The sequence below is a fragment of the Syngnathus scovelli genome, chromosome 6, assembly GCF_024217435.2.
Source record: "Syngnathus scovelli strain Florida chromosome 6, RoL_Ssco_1.2, whole genome shotgun sequence".
NCBI lineage: Eukaryota > Metazoa > Chordata > Actinopteri > Syngnathiformes > Syngnathidae > Syngnathus > Syngnathus scovelli.
This window is the reverse complement of record NC_090852.1, coordinates 14,347,274-14,365,404: the sequence shown is the minus strand read 5'-3', so window position 1 is coordinate 14,365,404 and position 18,131 is coordinate 14,347,274. Positions and strand designations below refer to the sequence as shown.

At 39.3% G+C, this 18,131-nt stretch overlaps 1 protein-coding gene and 1 long non-coding RNA gene across 2 annotated transcripts; one reads left to right on the top strand and one right to left on the bottom strand.

Moving 5' to 3' along the window:
- The first annotated feature begins 1,318 nt into the window (after positions 1 to 1,318).
- LOC125971275 (ras association domain-containing protein 10-like) lies at positions 1,319 to 3,351 on the top strand. Its single transcript, XM_049724364.2, has one exon. It carries the CDS (start codon positions 1,599 to 1,601, stop codon positions 3,009 to 3,011), a length of 1,413 nt encoding a protein of 470 aa, XP_049580321.1. The 5' UTR covers positions 1,319 to 1,598; the 3' UTR covers positions 3,012 to 3,351.
- Positions 3,352 to 3,417: 66 nt separating this feature from the next.
- Positions 3,418 to 17,410, bottom strand: LOC125971280 (uncharacterized). The gene is made up of 3 exons (XR_011087007.1): positions 17,351 to 17,410; positions 5,271 to 5,367; positions 3,418 to 4,248 (listed from the first exon to the last, which is right to left on the bottom strand). It is a non-coding gene; the product is annotated as an uncharacterized lncRNA (long non-coding RNA).
- Positions 17,411 to 18,131: the final 721 nt, after the last annotated feature.

The window sequence follows — 18,131 nt, the reverse complement described above, 5'->3', positions numbered from 1 at the left end:
GGAATAAAACACCAGACAAGTTTTAACAAGAATGTTTATTAAAATAATAATAATAAAAGTACATTTCAAACCAGCAATCCCATGTGGAGTTACAGTAAATATATTGGATAACAATATTTAGGCGTATATATGCATACACGTTGTTTAAAAACTACTACAAGTGTTATAAAATCAAGATGAGCCAAAGAGAAGCATAATCTCCCCGTTGTTGCATAACGGCGCATCCCTTCATGCAATAAAGTTAGGCGTTAGCTTGGTGAAAACGTGCACAAAAGAAGTGGTGTTTCAGTGAGAGCTTCTTTCTTTCCTTCGTAAATCGACATTCTGGCGTCCATAGTTCACGCCAGGAGGGAGACGCAACACATTCACTGACGGATCCGTTGATGCACGGGAAGGTAGTTCCTCCATTAACTCGTTCCCTCACTGATCCGTTCACGTGATGAACTGGAAACGCAAATCTCGAGTCAGTGACGCAATTTCCTGTTCAGTGTGCGCGTGCGTGGGGACGATTCATTGAACGATTCGTTTGAACTAATCTTTTGAATGAACTGATTCTAAGGATTCGGTTCACTTAAAAGAACTGGAATGCACACCACTAGTTGCTGTGTCTTTTACTAACAGTGACACGCTGTCAAAACAGCATAGCGTCTTTAAAAGTGACTTTGTTCTTAATGTCGCAATATTTTATAGAGCTAGTCTAAAACAGTAAATAAAGCCATATTGATTTTTTGGGATTTCGATCACAATCACTTTCAATAGTTTATTCCTTACACTGTCTAAAATCTTTTTTCAAAAACTGTCACTTACAAAAGTAATACAATTTAAAGAAGACTTGGTATTTATTTTTATTCAATTATTCGACTCTCCATACATATATAGGAATAGAACTTTACATATTTTTTTGTAATATAACTGATTTTAATATAGAAGCTGGTGTAACACTTAACAGATTTTTGTTGGTGTTGTGCCTCGAGATTTTTTCCAATGAAAAGGTGTGCCGTGAATGAAAAAAGATTGGAAAACACTGATATAAACTACCTCTACAAGCCCTAAAAGATGGATTTTTATCTGCTTCATCATCAGCGCTCTGTATGGCTTTTGATAAAAACGCATGCTACTGTGCAGTGTGCAGCTCAATGGAACTACAAAACTTTCAAATGTTTTAATTTTGTTACAAACTAAATAAAATCCAATTATTTGGATTGATATTTTCTGTATTTGCATTTGTGCACGTGAGCAAGAGGAGGAGGAGAGGACTAGAGGGGGCGTGTCCCAGAGCCTCCAGCAGCCACTTTTTCTCTTCTACGCACAAGCAGCCTATCTCAACTCAAGCAGGCACGCTCGTCTTCTCTCTGCTGTTTTTTTTTTTTTTTCTCTGCCGAGGGCAGTGACACGGTGTCCACGCAGCGGGAAAAGACCCCGTGAAGTCGACGACGGGCAAGAAATGGATGTAATTATTTTCCAAATGAGCTCTGATGCTCATTTGTCCTTTCAATATATACTTTTGGACTTGCCGGTTTTACTTTTCTTAAACTGACTGTCACACTGGAGTTTGAGCCCCAAAGATTGATAAAAAAAAAAAAAAATCAACAGGATATATGAATTTGCATAAGGTGAATGAGATGGACCCAGAAGAAGGTAAAGTCTCTGTTTGGGTCTGCCGGGAAGAGAAGCTGGTCTCCGGGTTGACTAAGAGGACCACATGCACCGATGTGGTGCAAGTTCTGCTGGAGGACCAGAACCTCCAGCAAGGTGCCTCAGCTGGGATGCTGTCGGGACCCCCTCAGTCCTATTGTGTGGTGGAGAAATGGAGGGGCTTTGAGAGGATTTTACCCAACAAGACTAAAATTCTCCGCCTATGGAGCGCCTGGGGGGACGAGCAGGAGAACGTCCGCTTTGTCCTGGTCAGGAATGACGCCTCACTTCCTAACAATGGGCCCCGGAGTGCTGAGGCTCGGGTGGTCCAACGTCGGGAGAATTGGGGTCCTGGCGGGGTGATCAGGGCCCCCGCTAGGATCTGCTGGCCAGCTGCAACTACCAACTTGTCCCAGGAGAGGCAGAGGCGCATTGTAAGAAAGGCCTTCAGAAAGTTGGATAAGATGAACAAAAAGAAAGAGCAAGCGCTTGGTAAAGATAAGAGCTCTGTGGAGAAGATGGAAACTTTAGTCCACTTGGTGCTCTCGCAAGATCACACCATTCGCCAGCAGGTCCAGAGACTCAAGGAGTTGGATAAGGAGATTGAGAGCTATGAGTCCAAGGTGCACTTTGAACGCATGAAGCAACACGGGGTCAACTATGTGCAGGACACCTACTTGGAGGACTCCTCTACATTCCCGGAGGACCCTATTCACAAAATCGCTCCGGAAGCTCTGGCCCAATTCGAAAAGTATGTGTGGCGTTGCGAGGAGGTTGTGCGGCTGCAGGAGGAGCTGGTGGAGCGAGAGGCGCTCATGGAGAGCATCACCGCAGAGATCCAGGAGGAGCTCAACCGCAGGTGGATGAAGCGACGTCAGGAGGAGAGGGGAGAAGATGAAAATATGTTGGAAATGTGCTTATCTGTTCCTCCAGTGCCGGAGTGTGTGTCTGGAGACGAGATGGTGTTGGAGGAGGAGAGGATCAAAACACAGTTGAACACCAGCCTCTACATAGGCCTGAGACTTAAGACAGACCTGGATGGCATTAGGGGGGACTTGGACCTAAGTCTTGCACTCTGGGAGAGCAAGGAGACTGAACTGCTGGACCTACTGGCCAAAGTGGAGACTATGGACCTAGAACAGGAGGACACCAAACCGGATGCTGATGATATTGATGCTGATGAGGATGCTGATGATACAAAGGCAGATGAAGATGAGGGTGCAGTGGTGCCAGGGGAGAAGAGTGGCATTTGGGTGGAGCAGGCCCGAGGTGTGTCAAAGTCTTGCAACATCAACGATGAGGACTCGGACACAGGACTGAGCTCCATGCATAGTCAGGACTCTGACAACCCTCCTGTGTGTGAGTCTTTGGTCTAAACCAGATAACATGGATTCGGGAAGTGTGTGCCACTAACAACAGCCACATGCTATTAAAATTGCAAAGTGATTAATTAAATGTTATCAGATTAAGTTTGGTATGATAGGTCATGCCTTGTCACTTCTATGGGGTGATTTAAAAAAAAACAGTGCTTCTTCAGGCGATGTTAAATCTGTGAAAGAAAACCACATACAAATGTAAATGTAATATATTGAATCCAGGTGTCAAACTTGAGGCCTGCCAAATTATTCATGTACTACTAAAGCAAATCATGAAATCGTCTTCACTTCAACATTGAAATATGGAAAACATGTTTTTGTTCCTAAACCCATTTTTTTTTTAAAATAAACCAGACAGCAGTTGAACAATTTTCTTCTGACTTTTGATTTTAAAACTCATTGTTCATCAATTTGTGTATGGAAGAATTCAATAAGGCAATTAACATACAGCACAATGGACAACCACAAAAACTATAATTTGGTCCTCACAAAAATGAGTTTAACACATTGTCCGAAAGGAAATGGTAAGGATTCTAGATTGTGACAGCATTGATTCTCTGCTGAGATTACAGCAAGCTGCCTGTCATTTTGGCTCCAATCACCATATTAATTTATTTCCCTATTAACAATCACACAAGGTCACACAAATACATTATACATATGGAACCATATCCTTACAAAACAGGAGTAGGGAACCAGGACACTTGGGCTGAAAAATCATTTGATCCAGCCCACCAGACAAAATAAAAAAAGTCAATCCTCAGCTTAGTTTTGGTTTCAAAAACCCAATTATAACATAACAAAAAAAGATTTGTCCAATCATTATATCTATTTCATACATTTTGTATACCTCGGGGGAATTCATTGAACTTGAAGTGGTGCTGTCATCAGTCTGCTCACTATTTGGCAAGGTCCAGCTAATACCACACTCCACGGTTAACAATTTACTGTCATTATGAATCCCAGTAATAAGTGGCAAAAGGATTGCTTAGTGAACTGTGAGACGTGTCATTATTTAATAATGATCCACTATCATTAGGGAGGAGTTCTAAAGCCATTGTTGAGCGGGCCGGCTCACACCTTGGGAAGCACTAAGTCACTGTATTGTTGTTATCAAATACCTTATGACTGACATATCCACAAACAATCAAAATATAATACGTGTATGTAAGAAATTCTTTTAAGACCTTATTGTATGACGGTGCTTGAATATGAGATCCCTTCACTGCAGCCTGGTCTGAAAACAAACACAATGCACATAATTACTGTCATTAATTATTAAAAACACAACTAGGTGCTTTCTAAAGTGTAAAAGCACAATAGTAGTAGTTGTGGTTGTGGTTGTCCTTGGTGGAAACAGCACAAATGTTCTTTCTTGTCAATCTGTCATTATCTCATTTTTTGGGGAATATTTTAGTTAGAGCATCACCTCTCTTGAGCACTAACCAAGATGAATTCAGCACTCTATTTCAGAAGACAATAATGATAGTGGTTAGTTAATAATGGAATATTTGAGGTGTTACACCAGTGATTTGCAGATTCAAATAAGCAAATACTTGCCTGCTTATTTGTGTTCCACCAAGACGGCGATCTTGGTTCAATCTTGGTTCTATCTTACAAGGTCAACATGAGAATCATGATAATGTGACATTCAAGGGTAAACATTTCATCTTTACATTCCATTTTCCTTTTGAAAACAAAACAAAACATTGTCTCTTGTGCTATGGGCTTTTTTTGTCTTGAGTATATATATATATATATATATATATATATATATATATATATACAGTATATATGTATGTTAGTCCCATTAGCTGGCTTGTGCGTAGCTAAATTAAGGATCATTTTGTGTGGCTCTCAGGCCACAACATGGCAACATCTAACTCTTTCATAATCATCTGGCTGTAGAGCATAATTACACATGACTGTACATGTCGTAATAAATAGCAAAACCTCTGGCTTGTCGTGTCGCGTCTTTCAACACAAGTGACATGTCTTAGAGCATCTTCAGATTTTATTTTATATGTAACTCTTCTTTGGTTGCATGGCAAAATATAGTTTGCACTGCTTAGGGCCAAAGTGAAAGGTGTGTGAAGTCAAGCATGTTGGAATGAATATATGTGTATGCTGGTCACACATAGTTGAGTGTAATTGTTACTCCCTGATCACTCTTGCATGAGCTTCTGCTCTAATCATCACAGACTGAAAGAGAGACATGAATAGACTCCTGCGAGCTCATGTTACCATGCAGTAACACACCTGCACACAGCCTGCGGGTGATGTCTTCCAGGGTCAGGCCACTTCTCACTTGCCTCCTCGGCGGTCTAAACATGCAGACATCTTTGTTCTCTTGGACCTGCAATTAAAGACAAGGTGTAAAATTTTCTTTTAAAATGCTTGATATTTTTAGAAGGAAAGTGATCATTACAATGATTCTGGTGCTGATAAAAGTTTATAAGTTTTTTTTCTTTAATTATTAGTGCCTATAAATATTTATATGTTTATATCTTATTTTAGTTTTTGGTCATGTCTTACAATATTTTTCTTTTTTCTTCGACAACAGTGGAAAGATATAGGCCTCGCCAACCCCATCTGGTACAACCTCACAATTTCATGACATCTACTAATAAAAGGTTTGTAGAAAGATCTGCATTTTAAAATATAACGGTTGACACTAGAAGTAAAATTTGATTACTGTGGTTGTCATCAATAAAAGAGTATTCAAATATATATAAATATATATATATAAATATATATAAAATATTGTATTATAATTGAGAGAATATGGGTTTGAATCTCAGCACTCCTATATACTGTCAATAAAAAGGCATGGTCATCTAAACATATTGAACATATTGGCACTCTTATTTACTGTCAATAAAAATGCATGGTCATCTAAAACATATTGAATGAGTGTGAATTGCTATATACGTAGCGTATACTGTATATGTAGCCAAACAATCTCCACTTACCGCTTATCCAAAATTAACCGGGATAATATATTTTGGGAATATGAAATATACCAGAGTACCTGGAGAAATCACTGTGAGCACAGGAAAAATGTGCAAAGATCAGAGAGAAATGGCGGAACTGAGAATATGAATCCCGAACTTCAGAAATGTGAGTCAGGCCTCCTAACCGCTGTGCTGCATGTGGATAATAATGATGCCAGATAGTCTGCTTGTGGTCAAATTACTATAAAAACTTGATTCTGCCTTGTGCAGATAACATGGGTACCCCGAGGCTACTGTTTGTCGGCTTACTCATGATTGATGTCAAAGTGTCACTCGATACAAACTGCTGCCATCCTATACCGTCCTTCTCATTCCAACACACTGCTTGTCAACGGGAAACATGTTTTCATCACACGGTTGTGTTAATGACGGTCTGTGGCTGCTAATTCTTGACTTTCTTCTTGACTTCTTTGATTTAAGATTGACGCAAATTACCCGCCTCGGTTTTCCCTTTACTTGTTTCCGTGGTTGCGATGTTAATATTAGCAAAGTCACGGAATAATTCCCACTTGTTACCTGACTATGAGGAAGGTAATATTTCTTTCTGGTGGTATATGCAGTATTATGTGCAAACTACAAAAATATGTGACTGTAATTTGGAACGTAGTCTTTATTTGTTAGGTTGTATGATAACTTGTATAGCTATAACCCAATTTCACAGCCTTGAACATGTGCATGTCATGATTGGTCTTGTTGGATTTGTGAGAATCTACACAATCTACTGGTACCTTGTTTCCCATGTAACCATAAAAAGATAAATTCAAAACCTGAAATAATCTTTGTTTTAGTCTCATAGCACTACTATTCTGAACACTACTGTCTATCGTTAGGCCCATTGCGAAACATGGACCAAAGCAGAAATCATTACAAAGGTGCGACTCAAATAATCATTGTCATAGACATCTGAACAACAAACTAAGGTTTAGACACTGAATGTGAATTCTTATCATTCATTTGTTCAAGTCAAGTGTATTTTAAGAACTACATTAACAGCTAAAACAGCTTGGGGTCAAATTGACCCCATAGGACGATCAATGCGTGCAATATGTGTTCAGTACATTGAAAAAATATAATAAAAAAAATCATGCCGGTTCAGTTGTCCCCATCAATTTAGGAAAAGTCATGAAATATGGTCAACTACTATTTTTTGAATGGTAAACATTGAATGGGGTCAAATTGAGCCCTAGGACGATAGGAGGGTTAAAAAAGTGTACATTTTCCAAACGTAGAGCCCTCATACAATACCGTGTTCCTCCCAGTGAGAAGTGGGGAAAGACTGTAACACATTAGCGCCAGTCATTGAAAAGAAAGTAACATTAGAAGACACTCCACCCATAGGACAATTTGTTGGTACAATAGTGTTTTCCATGTCCAGAGATAAATCAACTTATCATTGAAAGGTTCATAATGACCTGTTTCCCCTTTGCACATCCAGATTTCTCCTCATGATAAAAACGATGTACTACTGAACAAAGTGTAGTGGGGACAATGCTTTACCCTTATCACGGCACAATAAAGACACAATGTTTTTTTGTGTTGTCATCTACTAGCAAGACTTTCCATTATTTTCTCTAATTGTGTTAACAAGTAAATATTAGAAAATTGTTGCATGCGTGTGTGTTCGCTTGTGATGAGCTATTCAGAGCTGTGTGGGGCAGTACAAAGTGTCACAGCTTGCATCTCTTAACCTCTAACACTGTAGTTTATATAATAAAACCTGTAAAAACATGTTGTGTGTGTGTGTGTTTGCATGTTAAAATACATGTGAGACATGCATTACATTGTATTCATTGTTGTGTGGGTATTAATATGGGATGGCCTTTGCAATTGTGTGTAAACATGTCGCATTGCCAGATGTAGTAGAGGATTTGGATGCGTTCATTCTGGCATACTAAACTGGGAATGACCACAGACCAGAGTTGCAGACACAAATGTCAATGAACTGACCCAAATAATTAACTCGAACGGTTCAAGTTAATTATCACTGAACGTGTACAATTGTATATTTTGATTTCTATATTGATTTGGTCAACAAGAAAAAATATAAAAACAAAAGGTGAGTCAGATGCATTGGCCATGTGACATTATAATACGTATGGCGCATCTTTTTATTATAATTGTTTTTAATTATTGAAATATATAATTACATTTGTTTTATTTGTTGAAGGTAAACAGAAAACAATGAAATGAATTTTATTATATAGTAAACAATTCCAGAATAGGGCATTGAATTGAGCCCATACCCGAAAACTGTACAACACCACAACTGTAATAAATATTATTTTCCGTTGGATCTTCCTTACAAGATGAAGATACACATATGCAAGAAGAAATATGTACCTACATCGAGAAAAAAAAAAGGTGTTTTAATTTCATCAGTTATTTCATCAAGTGGTTGCACAAAATAAATCATCTGCAACTCCAACGTGAATCTCTTGCCGGAGTAATGGAACAGTGACCCCTAAATAACATGTTACCCTGCCCTTGATTTATACAGCTTGTCAGTGATATTATTTATTTAGAGGTGCAGAATGTGCCAAAATCCACCCCCTTCTAAAATTCGCCTATACTGACAGCTGCTGAAGACACCCTTATCATGAATAATGAAGCACGGACAGCTTGTAGGGCCAGGCTGCTGTTCTGCCATGTCAACTTACATCAAAACAGGAAATGATGACATCATATCCACTTGGGAATCATCCTGTGACCTAAGCCATTAACTCATATTTGCATGTCAGAGACAAAGGACTTAATAAAGCACCATACTTAAGTCACCCATGCAGCCATGGGCAAAAATGACTATAGGCCTTCCCATCATTATTTAATCGGTTATCGTTTGTGTTACTGTATATCAATAAATATATTTACTTTGCAATAAGGCATGTGGCCTGTCCTGTGTTTATATTTGAAAAGTCTTGGGTCACCACCAGATAAAAGAAAAACTCTAAACAATGGCAGTTTTGGAGCCTTGAATGAAGTCATATTTCATATTTATTTATTTCACATTGTGCCGCCGTGGATTAGATTCTAAACAGAAATTAAACTGTTTATGTTGTATAATGTGAAATGCCAAACATTTTTAAAAAGTACTCAGTAATTTTGTTGCTTAGCCATTGCTGGGCATACAACCGTAAACACTGTGGCACAAAATAGCAGACATTAAAATGGTTATTTCAGCTTTAGATAACATAATGTATCAAAGGAGGACTGCAGTTATTCATGTGTGAAGTGACAATGAGACTTAATGAGGCAGATAAAACATTGGCGCATCATCTGTTGGAAAAACAATGGATGGAAGACAACAAACAATCTGGAACACTGGCATTAAACAAAGCAACAGTACATTTAGTTCCATTCTGCTTTCATGAGGAAGGAAGTTCACTCTTCTATTTTTGTGCCTGGTTTTCCAGATGGACAGGACCAGGTCGGGTGAAAACTGCAAATGTGTCCAAAAATATATAAATATAAAAAAAGGACAAGCACTTTTACTCATAAGACGTTTTGCATATGGTAAGTGAAATACACCAAAAATCACGTTATGCCATCTGTGCCACAACTTAAACCTGGTTTCAATTGGTCCAATATGTATTCTGTGTTCAGCCACCAAATTGTCAAGTGTGCCAGGGGCCTGTAAACGAAAACATCCTCGGTATACTGGAACACCCAGCATGGCAAAGTGTGGAATGCCAAATTCCCAACCACGCTAAAGATTCCTGATGGAGAATAAGATGCAGATGAAATAGACATTAAACCATTTATGAGAAAAAACGAATTCGTTCATAAACATCTTGCAGGTGGGGTCATGAACCATTAGTGAGTAACATGAAGCAGTATCTGCTGCATAGATACTTTGCTTGGGTTGTGTAGCTGCTCCAAGGTTTGTTTTGTCTCCCAGCTTAGTGTCAAGAGTCTGGAGGAGATACCAGTAAACAAACCAGTATGGAGGTAGCTTGAGGAGAGCAACAACACAGCAGCAGGACATCCATCACTCTTTTGCATAAGGAGGAACACGCCTACAAATTGACCTCCAGCAGGTCATGTGTGCATGTTTATGCTCAAACTGACTGAAACAAAATGTAGGTGGTGAAAGTGCAACAGACCTACAATTCGAGCTTGCGCTTTGTATTGCTTGGCACCATAAAGATTGATTGGTGTATGCCACAGAACCTTGGAAATGACAGCTATGAGAAAATAAAATATTGTTGTTTTATATTGGGGGCACAGGGTCCAACAAACATTTGTTGACAATAAATTCCAGTTTCATGTTCCCTTCCTAAAGAAATGTCTCAAATAAGTGCACAAAATGAATAACGTTTTCGTGACCTTGACATTTAAAGACACATAAAAAGGCAATGTGAACTTTTATTTTCACATTGTACAACTCAGGTCTGCTAATAACGTGTCATTGGCATGACTTTGTCTTAATATCCCAAGAATTATTGACATAATATTAGAGCATATTTATTTTCATGATGTTCTGTCTCATATATGGAGCCACCTTTCGTGCCATTCAATGTAATGCTGGGCCAATGTTTGGCTTGAGTCACAACGACAGCTGGATCTTGGTGATTTGTTGTGATGCGGCTCATTCGATTCCGCCTCATATAGTGGCGAGTGTTAACGGCAGCTACCTAGTAGTTATTTAGACTTGCAGAAGGAGTGGTGAAAGTATGGGAAACTCACTCGTGGTGCATGGATACATCACCAAACAAAAATAACCCCAGCACTTAAATCCCGCTGAATAGAAGCCAATGCTGTTATAAAACTAATCCGTGCATCAAACAACAGTCAATATTGGAAGCCCCAACCCACTTTCACATGTGGCGACGTGGGTTCCATCCCAGAGTGCATGATGGAAAAGTAACGCCACCAGTCACACTTATTCACCCATGAATAAAAAAAAAAAAGTTGATCTCAGGAGGGTCGCTGCTTGAAAAGTACATCTTGGGTCAAAAGCTGGTAAGCACCATGACTATTACATTTTGGCTTCGATACTTCAAAGTGGTTGTTTTGGTCAGCATAGCTGCTTTGTCATCGGGATTAGAATCTGGATGTGTGGGTGGTTATTGTTTTATTTTTTAACAGTGGAAGAAAAGGGCAGAATGGCACATTTTAATAATTGAGCAGCCAACAGAAGATTTAATTACATTTTTTGATTTCAGAATTGATGAGTGCACAGGCGCTCAGACAACTGCTTGTATCCTCATCTTTCGAATCAAATGTCACATGCATCCCGACCCGGAAAATCAGGTCGGAACTAACTGTTATGCAAACATTTTTAAGATTCATATTGATCACCTTCTGTAATATGTTTTGATCACATGTGTGTAGTGGTTTCCTCAACCAAACAAGCTGATGCAACCATCCAAGTACAAAGTGCAATGTTTTAAGTGAGGTTGTTAGTGCAGCGGTCACAGTTGTAACCTCCAGCCTGTGTACTAATGTTAACTTCAGCCATGAATCCACATAGAGGTCCTCGAGTTATCAATCCCTCTGTTTCCTAACTGCATTCAAAGGCAAACAAACATGATGTTATCAGTAAAAGATATGACTTTTGATAGTATGTTGTAGGGTGTGTGTTTGTGTGTGTGTGTGTGTGTGTGTGCATGGAATTGTGAGCTAGCTCAGCTACAGTACTTCCAAACATGTCTATATGTGTGACTTATGTGTTTTGGTGTGCGTCAGAGGGTGTGAACACTTAAACACGTTGCCACATGTGTGTGGTATCAACAGGGTGTTACTGAGTTATTGGTCCTCTTGACAATCTCAAACACAACCACCAATTAAATCTCATATCTTGATCCTGTCAGCCCCTCCTGTTCGTGCAATGTCAGGGTGGACCTCAGTAACCAGGTTTACATGGAGACTTTTATGTCATTCCAATTGAAATCATTCTGAATGAAGATCTCTGTCACCTGTTGACATGTGACAGGATCAATCCCGATCTGCCAATAATCAGTTGAGCAGTGTTACAGTTGTGTGACACGCAGAGATAGATGTAAACATCACATTTCCTTTTAAAAAAAAAAAATGACTGAAATATTTCACCTCTTGAATGTGTTTTTAACGCCATTATAAGCCCACAGCTAGTGCTGGATAGTTGTTATAGAGGACACATTTCTGGTCCTTTCTGTGTGCATACCCTACTGCAGAGGGGTCAAACTCAAGGCCCGGGGGCCAGATACAGCCCGCCACATCATTTTATGTAGCCCGCGAAGACAAATTGTGCATCAAATTCGTGTGTCATTACTAGAATTGCAAATTGTCTTCACTCTTAATATCTTTTTTTTTTAAATATTTGACCAGTTTTTACTGGTCTGATTTGAAAACGAGTTATTTGTCAATTTGTTTTGTAGCTTTTATTGTATATAATATGAGATGCTCATACATTTATTTGGGTTGACAGTCATAATGGCCCTCCGAAAGAAGCTATGACTACAATGCGGCCCGCGAAAAAAAAGAGTTTGACACCCCTGCCCTACTGCAGCAGTTTTCCGTTTCTGTTAGCACTGACATTGATTTGATTGACAGTTTTTTGGATTGAGATTAATTGGGTAACAACTCTCCATGTCCTCCTTTAATATAGCATCTCATTTCAATCCGCTAAATAGATCATTCAGTTCAAAACTTTTTCCATTGAAGTAAACAGCGTTGTCATCTGTGGCAAAACACACTCGGCGTCATTTCACATGCCCAATTACACTGACCAGTGTCACAGCTGCAGACGTGCAGTGGGACGAAACACACGGGGCGATAACGTAAGCGACGCACAGGATGTTCATCTGACTCCAACCTCCTCCTCTTCATCATCACCAAAGATGAATAGAGGGAAACAGATGCTTTCTGCTACTTTCCTGATTGCCACTTCCTATTACATATATAGTGAGTGTGTGTTGTGTGTGTGTGGTTCACTTTCACATTTCTGCCCCAGTCAGGTGGAAATGCAAGTGAAGGATCATGTGTGAGAAAAATAAATCACGTCACCTTTTTCTGCTCCTTCTTGCAGAAGTATGTGATTTTGTGCTTATGCATGTTAAGTAACTTTTACCCCCTAAAGCAGGTCATCCATGCGTCATGCTCTCACGCAAGGAAGCTCTTATTTAATTATATAGTGGTTGGGTTTGTGGTGATCACTGAGTAGTTCACTAGACCAGAATGAAGTGTCGTCACAGCATTTTGACAACTCATTTTAACTTGGATCAAAGGGATGACTCATGCATTGCATTTTCCCATACAAGTAACTTCAAAATCATCAAGACAGAGTCTTGTCATGCCAGACTGAATAAATTATAATCTAGTTTAATAATATTGTTTGTGTTTCATCATATAATTTGTACATAAGGACCTGCAATATGTAAAACAGACATATTCGCTGCCTTGAAAAAGCTTTTTTTTTTTTTATTATAATAATTAAGCTGCGGATAATGATAATGAGTTGGGGGAAAACTATTTCATATGATTCTGATTAAAACAAGATTTCATGCAAGTACAGTTACGTTGATATGAAGAGCCCATTGCCAAAAGGGATTTACTTAAAATGCAAATGCTAAGCTTAAGGTCTCTTTTTTTATTTCATCAGTTTTAATTCTTCATTACTGTATTACATATGTTACCATTGGGCCACATACTGTGCTTGCTCCCTGTTGGATGCAGAAATGTCAAAGTGCAGAGGGAGAGACCCACCTCTCTTTTTCCCCTGGAATGTAAGAATGTGATTGTAGATTAGCTCAACAGGGAGGATATTGGAAAATCATTAACTCCTATTTGCTGTTGATGAGTTTTTTTAAATTTCTCATCTTATTCTGAAACTATTTGTGTGCGATTTCTACCCTTTACATCTATAAGACAGGCTTTAACAGTGAAAATTACAGATCAGAAACAAAGTATAGCATTAAAGTCAGTCAGGCAATACATTGTGTGTATGTTGTCCGAATGTTTACGTCACAACCGATGCTTCTGGGTTGCAAACTTGACTTTGACCTTTTTGTATTGGATTTGACTATCATCCTAATGTTTGCTTGGGTTTTTGCTTAATTCCACATACCAGAAACATGCATCCTATGTTAATTGCTAGATCTGAATTGATCTAAAGAATCTAAATTTGTATTTGCCTGATAATTGACTGGCAATCAGTGGCCAGAATGATCCATTTTTGGAAAAAAAAAATGCTCCTCATAATGCCTCAAATAATTTGTTAAATATTAAACAATGTAAAGTCATAGTACTACACCATTACAAATGATTGTAGTTCTAGCGTGCCATGATTCCATGCAGAAACAAATCCACTTTGGCCCTTTGTGACAAATGTCCAAGCAGCAGGTTGAAGTTTCATTTGGGTTTCTGATTTAATAATCAGGGCTACTTAAAGTGTGCAGGTTAAGTGAACAGAGGTATGTGACCCCTCCGTCCAGTCCGGCTCAGTTGTCTTTGATCCTGAAGTACCAGGTCCAGCTATTAAAGGGTCACAGGGTCCATGTTGTACATTCCAGAGCTTTTAACAGGTCACCACCAGAGTACTTATCTGGCATGAGCTGACCACGTTTTTTATTTACTGGAAATGGTGCTTAAAAAACATTCTTATCTGACATAATCCATCGTCAATTTAGGCCTACAAAGCATTTCTAAAGCCATCGTCGCCTTTAAATAGATAATTGAAGAGGCTTGAAGAATAAAGAAAATAGTCAAGGCTATTACTACTACGAATAGATTTTGTTTGACATGACATGTCATAGCCTAAACCAGGGGTCGGGAACCTTTTTGGCAGACAGAGCCATAAATGCCCATTTTTAAAAAATAATTTCCCGTGAGAGCCATACCATTTAAAAAAAACACGATAGGTTAAATACAATTAAATGCATGTATTTTAATTAAAACCAACGATTTTTTTATGTGTACTTATGTATTCTTTTTGATAACATTTTTAACGTCGCCAAAAGAGCCATATCTGGCTTGCGAGCCATAGGTTCCCGACCCCTGGCCTAAACAATGTGCAATGAACATCAAGTGTAGGTTTGAAGTTTTAAGTGAGGTTTTGTGGTCTGAATGGCCTCCTGCCTGAGGGGAGAAGGCCAAACATGCTGTCCAGCGTGTGTTGGCTCTGATAGGCAAGGAGGTGGGAGGTGATTGACTTGAGGCGAGGAAGAACCTGGTGTTCAAAGGACTTCATGACTACAGGCCTCAGTGCTAAAGGTCTGTCAAACAAAGCACATTACACACTCCTTCCCAAGCAATAAAATTGCCTGGTCGATTTTGCTCCCACATGGGGATAATTTTTTTTTTTGCTTTTTAAAGAAGGCAGCTATTGAGTAGCAGCAATCCTATTGAACTCTAGATGTCTCTATTATGAGACATTAAAGCACTCGTCATGAAGAATTTTCGTGGCCTCGTTATTATTAGAAAAGCTGTGACTCTCTATCCTTAATATCTGCTTGTAACTTTGTCAGCTACTCACACTATTTGGTTCAGCATCCCACTCAGTGGCGTGAGAGAATGTCAGAAATCGGTGTGGGAATATTCTGTGCTCTTTCTTTCTGAGTGTCTGTTGGTTTGATTGAGATGGTTTGTGTGTCCATAAGCAGTGATTACTCTGAGCGGGTTAGCTATGGTGGCTTAAGCTGCATGTGGTTGGAGACTGTCCCAAAGCGCTGGTAAATGGCCATTGAATGGGGCAAGTCTAGACTTTCGAAACAATATCTTGTGGAGATAACTCAATGGAAGCATTGAAACTAAATGGTAATGTGCTCCTCGACACCAGCCTCATACATTACAAGTCTATGCCAAGCAGTCAGATGCTGTGTGCCAATAAGTACAATGCTCCTGTGTGAGTTGGCCCCCAAAGATGGTCTTTTGCTTCATCTCTCAATGAACCCTAGTAATTATTTAAAACTCAAACAAAAGTCAGTGGTATGTGCCCCTGGCAACAATGGCATACACACACCATGACAAAATGAGGTTAAAAAATGACCATTAACTCAAGCAGTTGTGGATGATGTAAACACACTTTCACTTGTCTGTTTATTCTTTCAATACAAAATATGTATACAAAGGGTCACTTTTGGTGAATTTAACAATACCTTAATTGTTGGCTGTGCTTCAAAACTGCTCTGAATTTGATGGAAAGGCCTTTCAAGAAAATGCCACCATACTATCTCCCAATGGCATTGCAAATTACAACTACACAAAAAAAAATATTGTTTATTCCATTCTAACAGTATTGATCAAACATTATCATGCTCCTCCATTGAACTGTGTATGTATTCAGTTGAAGTTTCTGGTGATTGCAGTTTCCCAAAGAATGTGCAATTTAACTGTTAAATAATTTACACTGGTGTCAAGTTGGAGAGAAGACTTGGGCAAAGTACAGCCCAGGGCTACTACAGGCACGCCCACAGCCTCGACTGGCCCTTATAATAACCATGAAGTCAAAATAAAATATGCAATTTTTTATTTTAAAAGTTGTGCTTTTTTTTATGTGCTTGTGTGAACAAGTGCGGTATCAAGTTATGTCGGTGGTATTCCCAATTTAGCAACATTTTCGTAATTTTTAGTGAGGTTCCTGACTCCCCCAGTAACTATTTTTCCCCAAAAGAAACTAGCAGAAATGAATGAAAAATCTGTGTTACTGATAATTAGAAGCAATCCTATTTCCTGCTCAGAGGGCCAAGATTTAGCTTAATAATATCGTATGCAAATCTATAATTTTATAGATCTTATGTATATTATAAGCCATTATGGTATACATACATCGCTACCAATAATAATATAAATACTTCATGCTTAATGTTAACATTTTGAATGTGTGAAGATGTGATTTTAATGACAGCTACAATTTTTTAGGACCTATTTCTAACAATACATACCACAACTACACAAGTAGCAATTTAGTGAAACAAGACAATATGCATTACTAAATACATTAAAAATAATATAGACACAAGTTGTGGTTAACATGTCAAGCTGGTCCGCGGCAACAAGCGTTTCAGTTTCTCATGTGGCCCCTTTGCAAAATTAACTGTCTACCCTCTATAGAGGGATGGAAACAATTCTCACACACGCACACACACACACAAACACACACACACTCAGTATTGTGTGTCTAGTACAGTAATGGGAAAGTGTTAGCGAGGTAACATCAGTCAAGTGAAAAGAGCTCAGGTTGTTACGCTTCCTTTAAGTCAAATAATATGCCCCCCCCTCTCCCCCCAGAAACAATCAAGGAATACTGAAAAGAACCACTGTATGAATTGCGAATACAATCAGTGGTTGTAAAAAGATCAAAGGTTACTAACACAGTGCTGCACATACCACATAGATGTTTAAACTCACAGTGTTAAAGCAGCCTTCATTCCAGGTCCTGTCAAACCTTTTCCTGCAAACCACATGAACCTCTGTCAGTTTGTATATGAAAGCCTGCAAACGTGATTACTCTGGAGTTAATGTTAGACATATAATGTATCACCTTAACAAGAGGTGAGCAAGCACGCTGGATAGCAGGGCGCGGTGCGGGAACGTGGTCAGGGACAAAGTGAGTGGTCAGGGCGTGGTCAGGAGCGAGCAGATGGTCAGGACGTGCGGCATTCAGAGTAAATCAGGGCAGTTTACAAGCAGGGTTGGCAACAGGAGTTAATACGTGTAAAGCAGGAATGGAGTGCAACATGGGCGGGAGAACAGGATGAACTGACAGGGTGGAACTGGGAGTCCAGGGTTTAAGTAGGGAAGTTGACAGTGATTAGTGTGATTGCAGGGGCGTGGCTAAGAGCCTATAGGGAAAGTTACTGGCTGGGTGGCAGGTGGCACGGCCACGTGACAATTTCCCCTGGGAAAGAGATTGGAGTTGAGTATCACACCCAGGCGTAGCTTGCACACTTCTTAACACTAATGGACAATCATTAAGAATGGAGCAGTTAACAAGCTTTGGTTAACGAACGTACAGTACAACCTCATGCACCATGCGTTGCCCTGTGTCCACCAAGCCATCACTCACACGTAAAACCCAAAGCGTAACAAATCGGACAATGTTCCTAAGCAACACACTGGAGGTTTGTGTCTTTTGTACACACAAAATTGCATTTATGGCAGGATGCAGGGGTCACATATGTTCATCTAC

What these genes read in the sequence shown, in the direction of transcription:
- LOC125971275 (XM_049724364.2), top strand. Translation starts at nt 1,599, where the DNA reads ATGAATTTGCATAAGGTGAATGAGATGGACCCAGAAGAAGGTAAAGTC.